The 21,100-nt window shown below is 44.6% G+C and overlaps 1 protein-coding gene across 4 annotated transcripts in view; it reads right to left on the minus strand.

The window, feature by feature from the left end:
• Nucleotides 1-21,100, minus strand: part of RAPGEF5 (Rap guanine nucleotide exchange factor 5) — a 279,765-nt gene that overhangs the window by 98,949 nt on the left and 159,716 nt on the right. For all 4 annotated transcript variants that reach the window (XR_013960501.1, XM_080666447.1, XM_080666445.1 and 1 more), the window contains exon 8: nucleotides 197-270. Coding sequence is in view for 3 of the 4 variants with exons in the window: in XM_080666447.1 (XP_080522573.1) it covers nucleotides 197-270 (74 nt within the window). In the remaining variant the exon portion in view is untranslated. The remainder of the gene's footprint in view (nucleotides 1-196; nucleotides 271-21,100) is intronic.

A 21,100-nucleotide genomic window follows, 5' to 3' on the forward strand; every position in this document is an offset into this window, starting at 1 on the left:
ACCTGTCTCTCCCCCATGAATGAAATTATAAATGTGACTATAGAGCCTTTTTATTTTTGGTGAAATGTCTTTTTATGAAAAGAAGTACTTTATTCCCATAATGTGAATATTTTTCCAAAACACAAAACCTGCATTCTCTCACCTCTCTCAACACAAAGAAAGGGGCCCGGAGGGGTTGTCCCAGGATTGGTCCTACCTGAGGATCTGGAACACGGTCAGCTTCTGCCGCAGGTACGTGCTTGTCACTGCTCTCCTCGTCTTGTTCAATTGCTTAAATAAATAAAAAAGAACAATATTAAACACAGGCAGAATCCTCAGAAAACTGCGTCAGATCATTTTCTGGTAGCAATCTGACAGGGAAAAAATGGTAGGTAGATTCACAACATGTAAATATTGGTACTATTACTTGGATAGAAATTTAAATCAGTGGAACTGGGCACTTTTCATATACATCTCATTCGTTCAATCAAGGGCAATGGGAAACTTTGAGCTCATTCTCCTTTTCACTGAAACCTAACAAGCAAGACATCATCATGTCCATTTCATTCTTCACCCAAAGGGGAGTTGGGGTGTAGATGAAGGCTTTTATCAAGTCCATGTGAGAACGTCATTTTAATGTGATTTTTTTTGGCTGAGTTTAGCGTTATATAATAAAAGAAGCACGATATTGTATATTTGGGTCGCTCAATGCACGGTGACCACAAAATTCTGAACCGTGAGGCCTTGAGTCCACCTCGTCTCCCACATTCCCCCACATCTCCCTATCCAAGTCCTCATCTCCCTTTCTGTGCTGGTGCAATAACCTCCGGCCACAAAGCCCCAGGTTCCAGCCTCTCGCTAATACAATCCAGCTGGGGCATACCAGCTAAAACAATCAATCTCAAAAAATGTAACAAGTGCCACGCTTTGGCCTATGTATTGCTTATCTTATTGAGTCTGAACTCTGTTCATCATTGTAGGTCTACTTTGAACTCTCTAGCTTCCTCCTAATCTCCAACTTCACCCTGACATTCAACACCAAAACATACGGTACCCAACTCTGATGCAGGCACAGTGATTTCATTATTTTTCTCCTTATACAGCTTGTTCTTCCATTTTAACCAATATTTATTGAGCATCTATGATATGCCTGGCACTGGGTTATCCCTGTGAACAAGACAGATACACCCCTGACCTCATGAAGTACACACACTAGCTGGGGAGACAGCCAATGAACAATAACCACAACTACAACTAATATTAACAATAGCAACAATTGTAAAAAAAAATACAATGGAATTAAAGATCATGATAAATGGAGGAATGACAGAAAACCATGTGGGAGAGGTCATCTGGAGAGGAGGCGGGGGCGGGGGGGGGGGATGCTTCTCAAAAGACATGTGGGCTGAGACCTGAAGGCTGAGATGGAGCCACCCATGGCAGGCGTGAGTGATGTGATGAGACAGTCCCGGAGAGAGTACAGACCATAGCAAATTCAGATTCTAGCCTGAGGACATGGGGAAGCACTAAGAAATTTAACACTGGGAATTGCACGATTCGACATATTTTTTCGAAAGTGCTTTTTGCCTTCTTTGTGGAGAGCAGACTTACGAGAGTCAAGACAGGAGGCAGAGAGACCCGTTAGGTGACTGTGCTCCCATCCTGGCTGGAGAGAACATAGGCTCCGACCAGGGAGGGGCAAGGAGCTGAAGAAACAGGAGGATTTGAGTTGTATTTTTAGACAAAATGGGCACAATTTGCCAATAATTTGATTACGGGAGGCGGGGAGGGGGTGAGGGGGAGGAGAAATAATCAAGGATGACTCCTAAGTAGAATGAGTTATTGCTCATATCCATCATACCATTAATTCTTTTTGTCCTCTCCATCAAAAGCAGACCCACAAAAGCCCACCCAGACCAAAAACATACCAACCCTGCTGGCAGCGAGGTCACCCCCTGTACTTCTGGATTCAGTCTCTGCATTGTTTTACATACTTTTAAATACGATGCTTTCCGCTCTGTATTTCTAAAAATATCATCTCATGTACCTTTTGCATGCCTCTTATGCCCGCCTAAACGCCGTGTACACAGGATGAGCTCTGTCACTACTGCTGGGATGAACAATTCCTCCCCAAGTGACCAAAATGGCGCGGCTTGACTACACCCACTCACATAAGTCCTGCCTTTCACACCTCTTTATGAAAAAGCGGGGAGGGAAATTCTGTCAAACTCTGTGGATACCTAGGGTAACTCCTACCAGCTGAGCACCGAAAGGCATGAACACTGAATGTGGGCAGAAGCTGTTCGGTTTCCAGCAAGAAGTTCCATTCATGCTCATTCAAAGGCCCCCTGTTGCTACTGTGGTCTGATTAGGAGGAAACTTAAGAATAAAGAAAAACATGTTTTCTCTGCAAAACTGGAGGAGAATACAAAGGACAATATAAAATATAGAATAACATCCTAAAATCCTCTTAAAAATGCAATGGGCTGGAGAAGTAAGGAACGCCACCTAGTTAATTGAACTAGTGTAAGAATTCTTTCCTCATCCCATAATGGGGAGTAATTTTCTTCGGGGGAGGGTGGCAATCTGATACTATACCCATGTGAGACAACTTCATCCACAGGAAGTACCAAGAATACCTTGGCATTTAATTTATGCTTCATTTGAATTTTTGTTCTTTCAAGTTTAAGTGTCAATGAAAATGAAGAAAATTAAATTTTGGATTTTTTTGTAACCTATTAAGTTTATGTTTTTAACACAACAATGCTCTGGGGTAGAGGCATTTCTTTTTCTTACCTTATTATGCTAAGAAATAGGACACGCAGAACAATGATAACAATGTCAGGATTGAGAGTTAACACTATCTTTTGAGTTTTAGGCCAATTTATTTATTTATTTATTTATTTATTTATTTATTTATTTATTTATTTTGTTAATCCTCACCTGAGGATATTTTCTCCATTGATTTTTTTAGAGAGAGTGGAAGGGAGGGAAAGGGGTGGGGGTGGGGAGAGAGAGAGAGGGAGAAAGAGAGAGAGAGAGATGGGAGAGGCACATGGACTGGTTGCCTCCTGAATACACTCCAAGTGGGGGCAGAAAGTGAGGAGTGAACCTGCAACCCAGGTATGTGATGTGCCCTGGATCAGAAATCGAACTCATGACCCTTTGGTGCCCTGGCCAACGCTCTAACCACTGAGAAACACCAGCCAGGGCTCAGCAAAATTCTCAATACACATAAAGAGAATCAAAGGCAAAGAGATTAGCACAAAGGCATATTTAGGAGGAAAATCCAGTCCTATAGTTCCAGCTTCTTCCCAATAACAGCGCTGCATTTTTTTGGTCACATCTTTGAAGACCTCAGTATTTGCTGCCCTGCATTACACTTTGGTTAACAGAGCAAAAATCAGACACACAAGCAAGTTAAGGGACTTGGCAAAGGAAACTCAGCAATGGATCTCAATCAGCATCATAGAGGGACGCTCCAACGCTGGTGGACTCTCACCACAGCGCCCTCACCATGAAGAAAAGACCCCAGTCTCTTCCAACACCGAGACAACATCATTTTCTTGGAAATACTGAAAAATTACTCCAAACATGCATTTTAGCCAGTGGTTCATATATAGTAGTTGAGAACAAAAACTTAATTTACAGTGGCCCTTTTAAGGATTTATGGTTTCCCCCAGGAAGTCTCACGTATGAAATACATAGTCAGCTGAAAGGGAGTGCTCTATGACCCTTTAGTACGAAGATTAATGTCAAGGAATAACTAAGGCGGCAGTTTCTCTCTTCATGTCTCCTACTGGTGCGGCTCATGCGGTGGGAGGAGGAGGAAGCAGTTATTTAGATTTCTGAGCCGAGTTTTCTTCTTTTATCTGATCAGAGTGAGAGTGGGCTGGGAGAGATTTCCTCTGCAAATATTGATTCTGGGACAGTTCCCTCCAGGGTAACACGTACACGGGAATGACAGCTCCTGGGACCAGGGCGGCTCGGGGCCTACCTCTGCCAACACAAACCATTTCCTCCTCTCTCAACACACAGAGTCTAAAAGCAAGAAAAGGCCTTTGACAATAACTCACCACAACAAAAGTCACAAGCACAAGATCAAAAAGCATATACCAGAATTTTGAACAGTGAACGTGAGAGCCCACATGAGAACTAAGAGTGTATGTGGATTAATCAGCTCTAAGTCACAGAAGAACACTTAGTTTAAACGCCTCTATTTGTAAGTCAGCCGAGAGCAGGGCAGGCGGGACAGTTGACAGCCTCCAAAAACTGAGGGGCTCACCCGATATCACTTTCTTGTTGCCTTGAGGACAACAGGTATTTGCTCCCTTCCACTTACTAGGGCGATGGCTAAGAAAACTCTCCTAATAACCCCACTAATAATATTATTTTAACGCAAAGGGAATCAGTGTCCTTTCAAAATGATGCTTATTTAATTTCTGCCGATCAACTTTGTACAAGTAGGAGCCACACTAACAATGAGACACATGATGATTATAAATCACTGGGGTGACTACAGTTGTTAACAATCAAAATTATTATTTTCAAGATCAACTGAAACTATTTTTTTTTAAATTTACAAACCAACCAAACAGACAGTTAGCATTTCGAGTCTCAATGTGAGAAACAAGCAAACATAGTTAAGAAAAATAATTGTTGAGTATTTTGCCAAGAATTAAAGTTTCGTCAATACTACAATCTTTCGCCTGTGCAGCATTTACAGGGAGAAAGCTCTTTCATCAGGGGTCTCATCTGATGTTCCCGCAACCTCACGAGTCGGGCAGGTAACACCCCCAGTCTATAGATGAGGTTAAGTAACCTGTCCCCGTCCTCCACATAAAATGTGTGTATCTGTGGCAGTCAAATCTGCCTGGTCCAGGACGGAGCAGAATAGTGCTGGTCAAACTGCACATCCATTGGTGTGGACCTGCGTTTCTTTTTCTTTTGGTTAATCCTCACCCAAGGATATTTCTCCAGTGATTTTTAGAGAGAGCAGAAAGGAAGGGAGAGACACAGAGAGAGAAACAATGATGTGAGAGGGACACACTGATTGGTTGCCTCCCACCAGGGGTTGAGCCTGCAACCGAGGTACGCGCCCTTGAACCTGGGAGGGACCCTTTACTCCGTGGGCTGACGCTCTATCCAAACCAGCTAGGGTGAGACCTGTGTTTCTGTTCACGTCTTTAATGACATAGAACAGGAAATCAGTGCATCGCCGCTAGTATGTTTCCCAAATGTGGGTGTGCTGTGTGCAGGTCAGGCTCTTTGGCCTGTTCCCTGGGTTGTGGACTCAAAAGTGTCAGGAAAACACAGAGGTGTTTCTGGGCCACAGGAGGCAGGACCCAGTTCCTCATTATCTAAATACCAGCTATTTTTTTGTACCATTCCTGGAGAAGGGCCATAATATTTGTTTTAGAAAGTCCCTTCACAACACACCACCCACATTCAGCAGGCGGTACATCCCCTGTGGGATGACATAAAAACGAGCTTGCGGCAGGAAACGCTGATAGAGTGTGATCCATGTTGGTTACCAGGAATATAATCACAAGTGCTTCAAAATGCTCACATCTTTTCTGTTCTTTAAAAAGTAAGGGAACTCTGGCTAGTTAGAGCATCGGCCCACCCACCGAAGGGTCCTGGGCTCGATTCCTGCTCAAGGAAAGATACCTGGGTTGCAAGTTTGATCCCCAGCCCCTGTCGGGGCATGTGCAGGAGGCAACCAATTGATGTGTCTCTCTCACATAGATCTCTCTCTCTCTCTCTCTCTCTCTCTCTCTCTCTCTCTCTCTCTCTCCCCCTCTCTTTCTCTCCCCCCCACCCCCCTTCTCCCTCCCTTCCACTCTCTCTAAAAGTCAATGGAAAAAATATCCTTGAGTGAGAATTAGAAGAAAAAAAAAGGGAAAAAACAGCAGTTGCAACATTCACCGTATGACATTCTTTTAGTGTTAAAATCTGAAAAACAGGGGTCAGTGTTCACCATGGAGATGAGCCATAGAGTATCAGAATCTGGCGCACCCAGGGCCGTTGGAACTTCACTTTGAAAGCTGACCTACGGCCAGTTTATCTCTGTCCCAACAATCTTTTCTCGGCCCCAGTCTGTTTCAGCCTGTCAGCTGAACGTGAGACTGTTGTTTTTAAAGTCTCTTTTCTTGGTCCTTATCATCCGTGAACCCTCTAAAGACGCAAGCTTCCCGCAGGCTCTCTTTCCCGGCGATCTTATCTGTTCCTGGGGTGTCAACTTGCACCATTTGGGCGATTCCCAAATCTGCGTCTCCATCTCTTCCCTCTTTCCCGAGTTCCAGGCCCACATCTCCAATTACATGCTGAGTGTGTTCCTTTCGCAGATCATCCGTATCTGCCGCGCATGAGCTGCTATGACGAGTCCAGTGCACAAACTCTGTCCTCAAGAAAGAGGCACCTGTTTAACACCAAGGCCTGACATCCACGCAGCGCCTTCGAGGCAGCCCACACGCCTCCTCCTCCTCCTGGCCTCGGTGTTTCAGGTGAGATCACCACCGGGCATTGCCAGTTCTTCCTCTTCCTCGGTCCTCGAATAAATATTTCCCTAAACCCTGTCACTCCCACCTCTGAGGTGTCTCCATCCCCTTCCTCCCTGCCACAGGCACAGCTCATGACCTCCTCATGACCTCACCCCGTCATCTGGCCAGCCTCTCCCTCAATCCATTCATTGTCCACAGGTGCCCGGGGTTCCGCTTCCAAAGGCCAGTCCGATGGTGGCACCCCCACCTTCGGACTGCGGTCTCTCCCCACTCAAGGAACCTGAGACGCACACAGGGAGCCCAGCTGGTGCAGTAGGGACTCGCCCGGGGATGCGCAAGTTGAGCACCTCCACACCGGGGGTCCCCACTTTATTAAGAAACACTGGCCAACATTCAGGCTGAAGCTCACCGGGCCTGGAAGGCTGGGCCATCCGGGCTCAGACTCCATCCCCAGATGCATCTAACGGGTATTGTATTTATTTCATATAGAAATCAAGTTAAATAAGATCATATACCTGTTATCCCCAAACGGATGTTTACTTCCCAGTGATGTTTTAGGACAGGTACATGGTTGGCCTTTTTCTTAATCATAGTCCTAGTGCTATTATGGTACCCTCATTTTACAGATGAGAAAACGGAGGCTGAGGGATGTGAAATAGCTTGTCCAGAACACGGGAAGAGGAAGTCAGCGGAGGAGAGCGTCAGATGCCCGGGTCTTATTCTTCATCTGCTCCAATATGCTAAGAAAATTTAAACTGTCTAACTTCCGAGGGGAGGGGTGGGGTGGGAAGGGAAGGGGCGGGAAGCGTTTAACCAAAGAACGTATATACTTATATGCATAACCCATGGACAGACAATAGGGTGGGGAAGGCCTGAAAAGCAGGCGGGAGCGGGGTGTGGGGGGGGGAATGGGAAAAAAACGGGGACATCTGTAATACTTTCCAATAAAGATACATTTAAAAATAAATAAAACGAACTGAACAGCAGTGAGACTGAAAAGACAGAAAACAGGACGTTTATTGTAAACAGTCTAAGAACTGACTTGAATTTCCTACTAGGCCTTCAGTCTCTTGGAAAATTAGGGCCACAATGACCTACTCATCCTACATACCCCTTTCCCTCCCAATGCTCGCCCTGCTTCATAAAACATGGATTTACAGAGAGGAAATAAATGCCCGCTGCACAAAAGAAATGTATTACTTTTATTAACATGTGAATATAGGCGTGCTGATGTTCTGAAAACTCACAGCACCCAGGCAACATAAAAAACCTGTCATGAGAAGGCCAACATCAGAGGTAGCTGAAAAACTGCCAACCCCCCCCCCCCCACCACCACCGCCCATCAGATTCCCCAGGTCCTGCACACGTGGCTGGAGGCAGCTCGAGCCATTGAGTAGCCTGGCTGCCTTCCTGCAGCCACTGACCCCAGGATTCATGCCCCTGAGGCAGACAGAATTCCATTTCAGTTCCATGTCTCTGTCTTATAGCAGAGACCCTCCCAGCTCCCTTTCCTTCCACTTCTTAACAGGTTTTCACATTTAATACACGTCCAGTCCATGGAAAAGTTAGTCAACAGAGAACAATGATAATGTGCATCCTGTGTCAATTCTTTTCATTAGACCAGAAACATGTGCTCTGCAGGCCAGCGCAATAAAGAGCTAATCCGTACTTGTCCCAAATAGCCCACGTGTTTGCCCTTCTTATAAGGAAACGCACCAGGAAAACCCCAAGCAAGTTCCCTTTTAATGCAAACATAGCTTGTACATGATCCAACTCAAATAAAACCTCAATAAAAGAAATCAGGTTAAGCTTAGCTATCATTTTTCTTCAACGTTTTTTACTAACAGAAAAGCTTTCGTTTTCTAAGTGCCTTTCAACGATGTTCTGGCGACAAGGCAGGTTCAGGTCCATCTGCTGAGGTCACAGTAAAGTCGAGCAGGCCGTGCATTTAAACAGGTCCCGGTGTCCTCTGCTCCTCCAGATGCTTTCTCTCAGGAATCCACATTTAAACAATTTTAACTCAGGGGGTAAAGAAAAGTGATTTCTGATCCTAACTATATGTGCCAACATGAAACTGTAAGCTCTCTGCCATCTCATTTAACTCTCCTAACCCCTCACCAGCCGCCCCCCCCCCCACAAAAAAAAAACAAGCCCCAGAGCTATATGCCATTAGCTCCTTTTGTGTTGTTGTTGTTAATCCTCACCTGAGGATATTTTTGCCATTGATTTATTTCCTAAGAGAGTGGAGGAACTGGAGGGGAAGAGGGAAGAGGGAAGGGAGAGAGAGAGAGAGAAAGAGAGAGAGAGAGAGAGAGAGAGAGAGAGAGAGATCGATGGGGGGAGGGAGAGAGAGAGAGAGAGAAAGGAAGAAAGAGAGAATCATCAATGTGAAAGAGACACATCGATTGGTTGCCTCCTGCATGTGCCCTGACTATGCCCGGGGATCCAATCTGCAACCCAGGAATGTGCCCTTGACCGAGAATCGAACCTGAGACCCTCTGGTGTGCAGACCGATGATCTAACCACTGAGCACTATGGCCAGGGCCATCAGCTCTTTTTGTAGAATAAAAATGAGCCTCTGGAAGCCACTGCGTCATAGCAAGTGGCTATGGCAGAACTGAACCTGAGTCTGTGGATTTGGTTTTCACAGCTACACGAATCTGCCTCTAGGACTGCAAACCAGAAAACACAGCAGGTCAGGTGTGCACACAGCAGGTCAGGTCTACACACAGCAGGTCAGATCTGCATACAGCAGATCAAGTGTACACACAGCAGGTCAGGTCTGCACACAGCAGGTCAGATCTGCACACAGCAGGTCAGGTCTGCACCAGCCCCCTTGTCCAGTAAGGTTTTATGCTAGGCAAGCATCTACATTTAAAAAATAACATTACAACCTTCTGCCACTCATACGATGCTCTTCAGATTTTTTTGTTTGAATTTTCAGCAATTCTACTGCTACATCTTCCCCTGACATGACAGCGGGATTCCTGGCAGAGGAACCACCAAGAACTCCCTGAGAGACGTGTTTGCAACCACTAGCAAAGGATTGGTTCAGTCAGTCAATCAATCAATCAATCAATGGAAGGGGGCAGCCCAAGAGGAGACGAGGAAAGATTTGAAAATTTCCCTGAACCCTCATCTAAAACTAGCCTGCTAGACTTAAAGGAATTTCCTTTTGTTACACATCTGGCATCCTTCCTACACTATTTCTAGTATTTGACCTTTGTCAGGTTACATCAACTCACCAAATGTCAACTTTATTACTTGCCAGAGGGGGTGATGATAAGCCCTGGCCCACAGGACAGCGTGCGGAAGAGAGGATGGATGAACGTGCTCAGTCAAGGAGCTACTTTACAGTACGAAACACGGTGACGTGCTTTTTACTTCTGCATTTCATCTGTGCATGGGAGCATCTTTCTAACCTGACCCGCCTCCCACTGGGGCAGAATGGAAGACAGGGGGTGTAAAAACAGAGTCATTACTGTTTGTATTCCGACACCCAAGGCAGAACATTGTAGCAAGACAGGCTTGAAAGGGCAAAAGCTGTCGAAAGACGTTCCTTCCCTCCGCACATCAGGAGCCAGCTCTGGGAGCCTCCGATCTCTGTCCCGCTCTCCTGGGAGAGCTGAGCCGGGGTATCCCCTCAGGAGGCAGTTAGGACAGCTCAAGGCTGTCCCCAGGTTGCTCCAAGTGGACCTCAGGGGGAGATGAGTAAAGAGGCAGCAGAGATGGGAGGTCCGAGCCATGGACCCCATCTTCCCTGGCTGGGCTGGGCTTCAGCTCTGAGCAGGTGAGGACCCTGAGGCCAAGAGTGGAGGTTCACGCCCAGACTGAGCTGTGGCACAGAGGAGACTGCCTGGAAGTCTGCCCCGGCTCGCCGGGGGCCCAGCACGCTCAGCAGATCAGCAGTGAGCACCGTAAGGCCAGGGGAGGCCAGGGCATCCACTTTTTCCTGAGTTGCTTTTCTCTCCCGGGATGGGAAGTTTGCAAGGAATCAAGCGTTGTTTTTTTGTTTTAATGTATTTTATTGATTTTTTTACAGAGAGGAAGGGAGAGGGATAGAGAGTTAGAAACATCGATCAGCTGCCTCCTGCACATCCCCTATTGGGAATGTGCCCGCAACCAAGGTACGTGCCCCTGACTGGAATCGAACCTGGTACCCTTCACTGAGTCAAACAGGTTAGGGCTCAAGCGTGTGTTTTTTTACTTGCCCTGGAGACAAAGGCCAGCAAAGCAGCCAACTCTCCTCAAGAAGGAGAGGCTGGCTGGAGCCTGTGATAGTTCACAACCCCAGCAAGAGGCAGAATGGGGTAGTGGGGGGAACACCGCTGGGAAGTCCCAGAGAGCCCGACCCCGCCGAGATGGGCCCTTGACTGCCCCTGCAAGTCCTAAGGGGCAGCAGGGACTAGCACGGGCGCCCCTGCAGAGCCCAGGGGAGCCCAGGCCACGGTGGCTCCAGCGACCTCACATGCCAGGGACGGAGAGATCCCAAAAGGAGGATTTAAACCAGGCCCAGGCAGGAGCCACGTTCTGAGCAGACCATCGTTCACAAAAACAGTTAAAATCAGGAGCAGCTAAACCGCTGCTCGCTGGCAGTGGGAGCAGCTGGTGAAGACCACAGATAGCCCAGCTGTTGGGAATGAGGAACACAGCATTTCCCATCTGCATTGCAGTGTCGTGAATAACCCTGAGGACCTGCCCCATTACCATTTTTGAGTATCAGACCAAGTGCTTTAATGGCTCACAAGACAAAACAATCTTATAAGATCAGCAGATAACAAGCTAAGCCAAATATGTTTGGGGGAAAAGTTATGCTACAACACTGGCTATTAGCCAAAGCTATTTTTCATATCATCGCCCAAGGCTCTGAGCAATTATTTTCTCTCACAGAAGTGAAAGGGTATGTATTTTGGACTTTCAAATAAAATAGACAAAATGGAGGTTATTTTGGCCCTTTACCCGGGCTTTCTTCCTGAAATACCAAGGTAATAAAACTGCATTAGGGCAGGCCCCAGGGAAATGCCCCTGGAGGTGCCTGGACCATTCAAGTCAGTGTGATCTTTTGATGAGACTGTCCAGTTGGTTACACGACTAACCCTGGAATTAGTTGACTCATGCAGGCCTGACATTACCAGCAAAATGAGGCAACTTTAATAACTTGGATTTAGGCACACATGCTAGGCCTGGATTTGACGCCCTCTGTTAATTTCAGCGCTGAGAAGACGGGAGGGTATGAGGTCCCAGGGCTGAGCCCACAGCCCAGGTGTGCCTCTCCAGCACCATGAGGCCTGATGATGGAAGCTGCCCCCTCCCAGACCAGACAGGGTAGTTATGCCACTTCCTGGGACCACAGGCTACTGGGACAATGCCCACCCCCTGCCCTCACCCATCTCCACTGTCAGCAAGAGGTGTCCTGGCCTGGGCTTATCGACACTCTCCCCTAATGCCCCCCAAATGAAGGATGGGGGAGCTCGCTTTCTTACCAATTGCGAACAGTTTGTGTTTGCTGCATAAGGCGCCCTTTAGACAGAGGAGAAGGTCCTGAGCTTAGCTCCACCTTCGGAAATAAGATCTAGAAATGGGTCTTTTAAACACACGAAAACAAAACTGAAAATCAAGAGGAAGAAAACGAGAACATATAAAACTAAGTTGGCCATTGGGTCTGCAGGCTTTGCTCCCCATTGCAGTTAGAGGGGAGGAAAACTGGCAGCATTTCTAAAAACTACCATCTGTTCCTAAGGTTATAAAGATAACCCCAACCCCAAACATGTCAGTCATTTCTTCTACCAGAAAACAATAACAGGATAAGGTGTAGACTTCCTCAATCGATCTTAAGTCTTAAAGCAAATGCTTCATTTTTATTAAATGTTTGCATTTTCAATAAATAGAAGCTAGCCACTCCCTGGCAAAAAGAGAACCAGACAAGCCTTTAGTTCTACTGACTTGGGATTTGTCCACAATTTACAAGGTTATGGCTTCATTCAGGTGCATTTATTTGGAGCCAGGGTTAAAGTCACTTCCCTTTAACCTCCCACCCCCCATGTCCTCCTCCTAATTTTAATATAGAAACCTCAGTGAGAATGTTCACTTACTCCCGAGTCTGCCCACCAAATAAAACCTGGTAATAATTCTCTTCCTTTATAAAGCTTTTACTGCCAATGCCATGAGAACTTTGTAATAATTCTGTTATCATTCCCATAGGAAAATCTCCTTTCAGGTAGAGAAACACTGAAAAGTTAGGCAGTTGTCCAATAAATGCGTAAATTGCAAAAGTATACTATTTTTCATTCCCCCTACCCTGCTTAGTTCATTAGCACAATACCCTTCATAAAACACCAGCTGTGCCCAGCCGGTGTGGCTCGGTGGTTGAGTGCTGACCCATGAACCAAGAGGCCACTGGTTTGATTCCTGGTCAGGGCACTTGCTGGGGTTGCCGGCTTGATTTTCAGTAGGGGGCGTGCAGGAGGTAGCTTATTGATGATTTCTTTCCCATCAGTGTTTCTATCTCTCTATCCCCCTCACTTCCTCTCTCTCTAAAGATCAATAAAAACATATTTAAAAAGACACACACACACACACACAAAACACCAGCTGGCTCCCTGAGATTGCAAATCACACAGACCTTGGCATGTGTTGGTGAAAGTGGGCAGCTAAATCACATGGGGGTAAAGTGGTTATAATTCAGATACCAGGGCCTCCATCCACACTTAATTGGGTGGCGGTGGGGGGTTGGGGAAGGCAGGGATTAGCACTACTAACAAATACTGCAGGGAACTGCTTTGCAAATTCGACCTGGAGACCACTGCTTTGGGAAATAAAGTTTTATTTAGTCAAGGAGGAGTTTTGATATAGCTTTAGAGAAGGAGAGTTAGCATTATTTTTAAAAGTATGTATCCATCTTCCTAATCTCCAAACAAAACACTTATGTCAAAAGGTACTGTTTACACAGAAGTTGTTCAATGCGAACCTTCTCTGACTCCAGGGTCAAAATTTCTATCACCAATCTCATTCCAAAAAACAGATTGCAATCGCTGTATTAAAATGAAGTCTTTTTATAAGCTATCTGAAAAACGCAAATCGCTAGAACCACAGTTTGTTTGGCCACCTTCAAGGAAAATGTCTGATTTAGAAACGATCGAATATTAAGTGTTTGTGTGTCACTTAATGGAAAGAGTAGCATGCGAAGTAAATCTCCCTTTTCTGAAGACAGCATCAAGGCACCCTGCAGAGTTCGGCAGAACCCATGGCAGGCTTGGCGTTATGAACCAGGGAGCGTTAGTTCCTTCCATCCACACACACTGTGTTCATGTCATTTTCCGTTTTACTGAGAACGGCTCCACTTTCATGGGTGTTTACACAATTAGACTTTCAATGTGACGAATGATGGACAATAGCTGGGTCATATGGCCAAGACAAAGATTTCCCCGGACAGCTCTTACCCCTCAATACGAAGGGCAGCAAAAATGTTCCCAGGGGTGTGTGTGTGTGAGGGGGCGGGGGTTATGTGTGGGAGAAGAAGGCCTTTGCAAGACTTTGACTTAGGAAAAATGTCAATGACATGAAAACAGCTCAGAAAGCAAATTAAATGAACAGCAGTTACTATTCCTAGATTCGTAGTGAATAGGCAGAGATGATTAAGAAGGGCAAAGCTGCCTCGCACTGGGTGTTGAGGACGGAGCCTGACCTCTTCCTTTTATTAAAAAAAAAAAAATGGGAACAGGACGAGGGAAGCCAGTGACTTTCCAGAGGGAGCACAGGCCAGCGTGGGAGTCAGAGCTCCCGACTACCAGCCCAGGACGCCAGATTCAGGTAGGAGACTGGGCTCAGCAGACGGCACAATTTCCTAACTTTATAAAAACAGCATATGGCCAGGATTCTTCTTCAGGAACCCGAGAACCTCTGAGCCAGCGGCCTCAGGGGGAAGCTGCCCCATCCACAGTGTGCTAATGACACGTATTCGTGGCCTCAGTCAGCTAATCAGCTGAACAAATGCAAAACCTACATCATGAAAGAAAGGGGCCCTGGTGGCATGGCTGGCTTCCGGTGTGGTGCCACTTACCCAGCAGGGCGGCACAGGGTAGCTCCACCGACAACAAAACACCGTCCCCCCCCCCCCCCCCCCCCCCCGGGGAGCTGGGATGGGAAGGGACTTCATTTGTTAGGGAAGTCGAGCCCTGCCAGGAAGCTTCACTGTGGAAAGGGGGTACCTGGGAGATCTCTGTGTTTATGCTTTGAAACTTAAATCAATTTAAATATAAATTGCTCTCCTTCCCTGTCATTACGAGAAAGAAGTAGAATGTGGGTTTCAGATCTCTGGTGTGCAAATGGTCATTAACTTTCATCTGACCTTGGGTGCAGCACTGATATTGCATTGACGCACAGCATACACATGACACTCATTTCGTTTCCTCACAGAAAATAGGTTCCCAGGAGCGGCGACGCTAGAAGCCGCTTTTCCGGCGGCGAAGAGAAACTGTGATCCTCCCTTTCATGCTTTTCTCCAGCCTCACACCCACCCCTTGCTCCAGCCCCCAGGAAACCCGTTCTCCAGATGGCAACGCCGCCGATAAAACAGGCAGTCAGAGGTCAGAGTCTGGATGATGTCAAATCACTGTCCGGGACCACAAAGACCCTGGCCTGGGAGCACTCCCAAGCCTGGGTTCAGGGGCCTTCAGTGCTCATTCTCCTTCGCAGTATCCGATTCTCTAAAATAGAAACAAAATCCCACGTTGAGCAATAATTACCTTCGTCTAGTCAGCACTGCATATAGCCACCGAAATGCCCTGCAGCACTGAAAGCGAAGGCCTCACAAACCTTCCATTCTCGAGAATACTCTGTTGGGGTTATAATTCTTCACCTCCTTGGCACATCCGATTCAGTTACTCTCTTCAGAGACACAACCATGTTGAAGGATGAAAAAGACAGTCATCTCGCTTTGCTTTCTAATTCCCTAAATTCCGAACAATCCTCAGGGTTACAGGAGTCCACCCAACTTCCTGTACTTGATGCTCTCAGCCCTCTTGCTGCTCAGGAGCCATCGGGGCAAAGGGCTGTTCTTTTATAGCACGCCGCCGCTGCATGGTTATTTATCATTTCGACTTAATAGCTCTAATTACAAAAGACAGTGTCGTGGGATTTTTTTTAAAAAAGGCAATTTTCTTTGTATCCCAGTGGGAGAGTTAGGAAAAATTTATAGAGCATCTGCTGCGTGCATTTTCCATTGTTCCTGGCCTTTACGGATGCTATTATTTTTCTCAGTTGTAGGAGTTTTACATTTTCAAGTATTACTTAAGTTTACACTGCACTGGGAATTATAGTTTCAAGACTCTTGTTATGGTCTTATGCCATTAAAATAAAAAAGGAAGATACAACCTTTCAACCACTGAATTGATTGCTGGTCAGTAAGCAGCAGCACTGGATGGGATGCGAATGTACAAAGTCTGTTAGCAAGCAGGGGAAGAACAGTCTCGGGAAATGTTAGAACAAGAGGTTATTATAGCACCAGAGAAGGAGAGATTTTACAAGCTTCAACAATAGGCATGGTGTCAGACAGAGCCCTCTCTTCCAGGGAAGACCATCGATCCATCAGGGAAGACCAGAATGCGGCTGATTATTTTAGGAGAGAACACTTGCTACTTCTTTCCTCTTGGTTAACAAATGCTAAATGCCACATTCAGCGGGGTTACAAGGCAATCAGTATAGGTCCCTGCTGACCACATTGGGAGTGGTGGCCGCTGGCCAGCTCAGCATCCAGGAGCTGGCAAAGGAGAAGAAAAGGCAGAAACCAAACCATGTGGAAATATCAGAGAGAACAACGTTAAGTGGTTGAAAGTATCACTAAAAATTAAGCACAATATCTTAATTACTTAAAATAGAGCCAAAGACATCTGCTATTTTAAGCTAGTATTTTTTAGCTCAACCATTCATGATAAAAACCCTCAAAGATTAGAATTTTAAAAATAGCTTTTAAGAGCATTTACATTTTTTTTTTCAATAAAAAGTTATCACAGAAAACCAAAGGGTAGAAGGAGTTTGAGATAGCAATGATTGTACTAGCATGTGAGTCTATCTTTGCTGGCCCCTAATTTTATTATTAACATCTACTCTAAAATCCCGTTATATTATGCAGTCCTCTACATTTGAGTGATGTGTTTACAAAAGCGTAAGGGTCAAGTCCAACACTGTGCAAATGAAAAGAAGAATCTGTCAACTAAAAATAAAAAATAAAAATTTAAACTGATAAGAACAGATGCCTATCCTGGATCTTAGTCAAGAATCGATAAAACTAAAAAACTGAGCACCATAAAAACCAGAGCAATTCCGTACATTTAATGTTTATTTTTTCCTTCTACATGTGCAAAACGAAAGGCCTTATTTTCTACTGTTAAAAACAACCAGCCGATCTATTTCATTTCTCATGACAAAGACACACCAAAATCTTCTCTTTGGAATGCTTCTGCCCTGAAGGAGAATCTCTCCTGTCAATTGTGTCAGACCTCAAACTTTAGACAGAGCTTCTTGTCCGCATTCCCTCATCTTACATACACTTAAGAAGGGGGCTTAACGCTGCTAAAATCTCCTCGCAGGTGCTATTGGTGACCAGTGATTGTTACTAAAGGTGGGTCTTAAAAGCTGGGAGTTTCAGCAGAATACCAGGGTCATAAAAGATGCTCCACTTGTCTGGTGGGTCCACCATGAATGCCAGACCCAGGGACAGCCTCCTTGAATGTGCTACACACAGAGTTCAATGCATGCAAACAGTAGTAACCCATTGTTGAAATCACACAAACATTCAAATGCCTCGTTAAGCTTGACTATAGGATTCAAGCCAAGATGATGAAACGAGGATGTCTGAGGCTAGGAGAAATAATTTAACGCCAAAGTAAGACAGTGAATGCCCCCTTATCCTTTCTAGCCCATTAAAGAGAGCATTTCGCCCACTAAAAATAACATGTGTAGCCTGGCCGGAGTGACTCCGTTGGTTGAGTGTCATCCTGTGCACGGAAAGTTGCTGGTTGGATTCCCTGCCGGGTCACACATCTGGGTTATAGGTTTGATCCGTAGTCCGGGAGCTTATGGAAGGCAATCAATAAATGTTTCTCTCTCAAATCAATGATCTCCCTCCCTCCCTCTCTCTCTCTCACCATGTCCTCGGGTGAGGATTAAAAAGAAGAAATACATAACATTTATAAAAAGCCAAAACTAAATGCATCAGATAAACCATTTTATACTCTTTTATGTTATATATATTTTAATATGTCAAAGAAACAATAAAATATATTGGTGCCAATCAATCCCCTCTCTGGTTTCCAGCTTTTCTATCATTTGCACCTCAAAGAGTCCTGTGTAAAATATTCGTAGGGTTGTAACTCCATTAAGAATAATGAAGGTAATGAATAAAAATATTCATTGTTATGATTAAATGTTAGAGCTAGAAGGAATCTCTAAGGTTAGCATATCCTATACAACCCTTCCCTACTCCCACCCTTACCCCCCGAGACACAAACTGGAATCACTTTGCTAAGGTTCCAGAGACGTTTAATGGCATAAACGAAGAAAACCCTTCTTTCTTTTCCAAACATCAATGTCCTAGGCATGTAGTTTTAAAACATCTGAATAGCCATGGGCTAAGCAGAGAGAGTGAAGTATAAAAACTGCCAAAGAGATTTACCAGTGCGAGGTCTCAGGTTTCCCAGAGGTGGAAGCCCACCACACACAAGGTTCCTGTGACCTAAAGATAACAGAGCTAAAGCGCTGTGGCTGGGAATTCCCTGGAAAAGGGAAGAAACGTATCTCCCAAGATTCGAATTAGCCAACATTAGCAGTAGAATTAGCAAACCAACAAGGAGAAAGACAAACAATGATATCTGGGCTAATTTATAAAGATCTTGTGATGCCTTAAAACGCTGTTCACATTCACTAGTTAGCAGTTAGAGGAGAAAGTGTTTAAAGGCACATCCTAATGGTCTCTGAGAAGATTACAACCAAATGGATTTTTTACTAAGCTGGAGCCTTGAATCATTTATATAATTTATTGATTGGCTGTTACTTTCATTTCTGTTTGTATGGTGAGCTGAAACGAAAAAAAAAACAACACACCCAACTTTTTCTTTATACGAATTCTTGTTTTAATAATCCTTCGCAGTAAGACATAAATCTGGCAGGACCACCTGAGCCCTAATGAGTAGTTTTACTGCAAGATGTAAGATATTAGGGTAATCAATTCCTTCTGTCAAGCCACAGATGTACCAACTATCAGTTTAAGACTTTTTATTAGATGTTTATCAGCTTTTTTTCTTCTTCTTTAAAAAAATAGTTTTAAAAAACTGTAACGAGCACACACAGAAAGTGCCACTCTGCAGCTGGTATGCTTTAATCTTTACCTGAGGTCATGCTTAGAGAGAGGAAGAGAGAGAGCGAGAAAGAAAGAGAGAGAGAGAGAGAGAGAGAGAGAGAGAGAGAGAGAGAAACATTGATGTGAGTGAGAAGCATGACCAGTTGACTTCCATATGTGCTGGGGATGGAACCTGCAACCTGGGTATCTGCATATTAATATATGATAATACAATATCTACAAATGAATAAAGAGATGTCTGAAAATATATACAAGACAAGAGTAATAGTGGGAAAAACTATGACACAGACAATAGTGTGGTGATCACCAGAGAGAAATGGGGGGTGGGGGAAGTAGGAAAGGGTAAAGGAGCGATAAACGGTTATGAAAGGAGACTTGACTTGGGGTGGTGAAACATAATACAATATACAGATGATGCATTATAGAATTGTACAACTAAAATCTATATAACTGTATTAACCAATGTCACCCAATAAATGCAATAAAAATGAAATTAAATTATTTTTAAAGGAGTAATAGCGGTTATCTTTGTTGGTGACATGATGGATGATTTTTCAATTTCTTCATACATTCATGCATTACCAAAATTTTTTTCAATGAGCATGCTATAATTGTAAGAAAAAAAATAAAACTATTTTATTATGAAAAAGAGAAATAATACATGCTTATTGTATATATTTTTTCTACTGAACCTTTTACTACATTAATTCTTCAAAATATAACTTTTAAAGCTGTTCAACATTCCATTACACTGATCTCCCAATTTTACCATTTCTCTACTATGGAGGCTTAAGGAATGTTTCTAGTTTCTTAGTGTTAAAAACAACAACCGCGCAATAGATTCCTTCTACCTGAATCTTTACATGCCCCTCTGGTTATGCCTAATAGCTGGAACTCCAGTTATGGAGTTATTGGATAATAGACTCAGGGATTCGAGAATACTGAAAAATTGCTGTCCTAAGACACTATGAATTCATGTCTCCATCATTAGTGTATGTGTGAGAGACCATTTCACTCTGTCCCTGAGAACTTGCCAAAGCTGTGTTTGCATGCCAAGCTCCATAAATCAAACAAGTAACAAAAACAGACTAACTTCATGTAACAACACATCAAGGCACAATCAAGCTGACTTCACACCCGTCTTCCACTTTGCACAATTTAACATGTATGGGCCTTACTCCTCTTCATTTCCCTTCACCTCCTGAAAGTTCAAACTTATTAGCCTGTCAATCAAAACCTACCTCTTTTCACCTTGTTCATCTGGCTCCAGCCACTCTTGCCTCCTTGCTGTTCCTCAAACACATTTCACACCCCTCTGCCCAAACACTCTGTCTGGATCCACACAGCTAACCCTCTCACCGACTTCAGCTCTTTGCTCAAAAGTCCCCACTCCCCACCGACGCTGTGTGAATTAGCAGCCCCCTTCTCCAGCCTCCCTGTCTATTGATTTGCTCTGTTTTTCTCCAGCATTGGCACACTATGATTTTTTTATTATTTTCCCAACATTTTCCGAAATTAAAAAAAAATAATCCTCCAAGGCACTGCCATCCCAATTCGTACAAACTATAAGTCTGTCTCCTTATCATTACAGGAACCAAGATCAGCTCTAGCACAACTTATTTCTAAGCCCTCCCTCCTGAAATTGTTATACTGATGTCTTCTCCATGTTGGCCTCTGCCCATGGGAATACCCACAGTCCAGTGCTGCTCACCGAGGAGCTCCGTCCACTCTGCGCTCTCTGCGCAATAACCTTCCCGCCAGCACTGCTGCTCTTTGCATCCTCCTTTTCACCTTCATAGCACCCAGGCTCTGTGCCCTCCACGGCAGCCAAATCAACAAAGATAAGTCTGAATATAATCAGATAATTCCTACTAAGGTGTGTGTGATTCACTAAGTAACTGTGAGAAAAGCAAATTCTTGGAGTTTCTAACTGGAAAAAAAGAAAGATATAAAAATCAATGTATGGCTTGTGTTCTTAAGACATTTCCATTCCATTTATTTCTTCAAATTTTGTCATCTCTTTTCTTTTGTCTTAGTCTTTCCACCTGAAAAGTCTTATTATAGTTTGCCATTATCTAAGAAGCATCTATCTCCCTTGTTTGTCATTCCATCCAGCACTGACCTCCTCCCTCTGAACAGCAAAGGATGCCTCCTCTGACACTCCTCCTCCCTAAGCATGTGTTTTTCTACCTCAGTGAGTCTCCATTTCATATTGGATCTCAGCCTCTCCTTCAAAATGTATTTGAAAGCTGCCTTTCCACAT

Source organism: Plecotus auritus (assembly GCF_963455305.1).
Source record: "Plecotus auritus genome assembly, chromosome: 4".
Lineage (NCBI taxonomy): Eukaryota > Metazoa > Chordata > Mammalia > Chiroptera > Vespertilionidae > Plecotus > Plecotus auritus.